This window comes from Alosa pseudoharengus, unplaced genomic scaffold (assembly GCF_046254945.1).
Source record: "Alosa pseudoharengus isolate Yale_2024_CS ecotype anadromous, Long Island Sound unplaced genomic scaffold, YU_APseudo_1.1 YU_APseudo_1.1_scf_14, whole genome shotgun sequence".
NCBI classification, from domain to species: domain Eukaryota; kingdom Metazoa; phylum Chordata; class Actinopteri; order Clupeiformes; family Clupeidae; genus Alosa; species Alosa pseudoharengus.
Genome location: NW_027468609.1, coordinates 11,154,902 through 11,158,100, shown reverse-complemented (window position 1 = coordinate 11,158,100; position 3,199 = coordinate 11,154,902). Strand labels below are relative to the sequence as shown.

Here is a 3,199-nt window from a genome sequence, read left to right as displayed (position 1 = left end):
TCAATGCTATTAAAACTCAGATTTACCTGCAGCCAAGACTCACACAGGCTTTTGTGTTCACTCCTGCGTGTGTTTGCAGCGGGAGGTTGAGGATACCCCTGTGAGTGGACCTTTTGTAAATAATGTTCCCTTTGAGGGAACTGCCCAAGTGACAAGCCTCTGTACCCCTAAAAGTAAACGTTTGTCGCTTATGTTCTGAGGGTGAACCTCAGCGATTGATTGCACATTCTCCAGAGCCAGCCACTCCACAGAGAGGCGGTCATTGTCATTCTCAATGCTGACCACTCCATCTCCTTGTCCCGCTCGGGGGCTTTGATGAGTGACACCCCACCTCCTTGTCCCGCACGGGAGGGGTTTGATGAGTGACTGACTGATTGACAGTTACTGGAGGATTAAGCTGTCATTAGCAGGCTTTTTTCGCAGGTGGAGTTTGCCCCCAACCGAGATGAACAGCAGAGCTTTAAAAACACCATCACATTCATGCAGATAAAGAAAAGAACCACGGCGCTCAGATTTGTTGAGTCATTAGAACACAAATCCATCTCCACCACCCCACATCCCTTCCAAAGTAGGAGGAGAATGGCTTGTAATCAGTGTGTCGCAGTAGGGGAGGGTTTATATCCGATATTGAACCAGGGCTAAATGTGATAATAATCGCTGTGTCACAATGCAGGTCACAAATTGCCATTCTGGAAGTTTCCTTCATTCTAGTTTAGATAAACCTCTTATCAGTGCTAGGTCATTTGGGTGTCTGTCGTCCAATTACATTGCAATTAAAGCCGAATGCAATAAGCCCTTCGCATGGTGCAGCTGCTTGTCTTTATCTTGGTGATATTTCACCGATCTGTCAGACGTATGCCTGAGGGACCGTTCATTCACACTGAGATGCTGCTTTCACATTCATAACATGAGCCATGGCGCTAATAATTCAAAATTTGCACATAATAATACGCTAGGAGGAGATGGGTTGTGTGTGTGTGTGTGTGTGTGTGTGTGTGTGTCTGTGTGTGTCTGTGTGTGTGTGATTGTTGTTGTTATGAATTGTTATAGTTACTGGGATAGTCAGCCACCAGGCATATAGTAGACAGATAACTTTAACCATCATTGAAAAACAAAACCATTATCTCAAATGTTCTGCTATTTTCAATTCTAATTTCCAGGCACCTTTTGTCCTTATCTGCCTTGCTTAAATGAACCGTTTAGTTGTGTCCCAATGGTCTTGCTTTTTTTACTCATAGTTTTCACAGAGAAGAACTTTAAAAGCAGCGAGTAAACGCGACAAACTAAGCAAGTCATGCCTGTTTCACCGAACGTCACACACACAAACACACACACACACACACACAGATTCACATGTTTGCTAAGTGTGTGCAGCTACCAGTAACTATAAAGACAGCTGTGACTTTAACAATATAAACGCCCACACTGACAAATGATAACGAAAAGTCTCTCAGGAATCTTCTCCATGTTCACTAATGTGAGTCAATGGATTCTGATTGGTAGTCTGCGATGCTACCGTTCACAAAATTACTCTGAAAGTTAACCCTTAACCATATGTTGTCGTTATAGAATGCAGTGTGGACGTTTAAAATGGTGGTTTATACTGATAATGTTATTGTTATCATTTGCAGAGCAGACTGATCTTAACACTCTTCTCTCATCTTTGTTTTTATGTCTGTCTGTCTGTTTGTCTCTCTGTTTGTCTGTCTGTCTGTCTGTATCTGTTTCTGTGTGTGTGTGTGTGTGTGTGTGTGTGTGTGTGTGTGTGTGTGTGTGTGTGTGTGTGTGTGTGTGTGTGTGCCTCCCACAGAATGAGTTCCCCTGCCCCAGACCACTGCCGGGCTCCTGGCTGGGCGACATGTCCTCCTTGCACTAGAGAGTCATCCTAATCAGCCGCTCCGCTGGACCAGCGGCCGGGAGAGGAGAGCCGTGTCCACGTCCACACCCCCGCCTTCCCCCTTGGACTCCTGGATCTCGACTCATCTCGTCGGCCACACAGCGGCACCCCAGACCCTCACTATCTCCTCCTCTCAGCTCCACGGCTCCAATACTTCATCTCCACACATCTCTCTTTGTTCTCCTCTCTCTCTTCTCCTCTCTTTTCTACTGTCTTCTCCTCTCTCTCTTCTCCTCTCTTTTCTACTCCTTTCTCTTCTCCTCTCTCTCTTCTCCTCTCTTTTCGACTCCTTTCTCTTCTCCTCTCTCTCTTCTCCTCTCTTTTCTACTCCTTTCTCTTCTCCTCTCTCTCTTCTCCTCTCTTTTCGACTCCTCTCTCTTCTCCTCTCTCTCCTCTCCTCTCTTTTCTCCTCTCTCTCTTCTCCTCTCTCTCCTCTCCTCTCTCTTTTCTCCTCTCTCTCTTCTCCTCTCTTTCCTCTCCTCTCCTCTACACCCTCCTCTTCTCTTCTCTCTTCTCTCTGTCTTTTTACATTCTTCTACCCTGCCATCTCTCTCTCTCTCTCTCTCTCTCTCTCTGTGGGCACCTGTTCGTTGCACCTTTTTTCTCTCTCTGTCTCTCTCTCTCTCTCTCTCTCTCTCTCTCTCTCTCTCTCTCTCTCTCTTTCTCGGTTTACTGCTGCACTTTGAGGGGCTCCCCAGACAAACCCAGATTTGGCTCTCTGCCCCCTCAGGAAATCAGGCTTTCCCCTCTTTTTCTTACTCACTCTGAAGCTAAGGACCTGGAACTGCACTCATGTCCCCCCAAACACACTGGGGGGGGGGGGGTGTGTGACAGAGAGAGAGGCCTAGACTGATCTCGGATCAGCACTCTTCAGCGTGGCCCGTGAGCTGCTTTGGAGCATTGGGAAGTTTGACTGAAAAGCTCAACGACATTTAGAAACATCGGTGAGACCTTCAAGTGAACTGCTTGTCTTTGTTGAATAGAACCCGATTTTTAACAAAGAGATTTCTTTCTCGTTATTTTTAGTCTTATCTGTGTTGTGAGGGAGTCTATTCAGCTGTCAGACTGCGTAATGAGAGGCCATGATGAAGGACTTCACGTACATGATGTGTGCTTGTCAGTAGGCCGACTGATTTGCCAGTGGTCTCATGCAGAATTTGTGCCAAATCTGCTTTTTTGTGTATGTGTGTGTGTGTGTGTGTGTGTGTGTGTGTGTGTATTTATGCTCAAGCAAATGATTTATGCTTGAACAATTGATGGATTGTTTGTGATTACCTGCATGTTTCTGTGTGTGTGTGTGTG

The 3,199-nt window shown here is 46.1% G+C and overlaps 1 protein-coding gene across 1 annotated transcript in view; it reads left to right on the top strand.

Annotated features, from left to right (window-relative positions):
• The window catches only part of lrrtm4l1 (leucine rich repeat transmembrane neuronal 4 like 1), a 38,998-nt gene extending 37,122 nt beyond the window's left edge, over positions 1–1,876 (top strand). The window contains exon 2 of the mRNA XM_076283197.1: positions 1,811–1,876. Coding sequence (XP_076139312.1) covers positions 1,811–1,876 — 66 coding nt within the window. The remainder of the gene's footprint in view (positions 1–1,810) is intronic.
• The last annotated feature ends 1,323 nt before the right edge of the window (positions 1,877–3,199 follow it).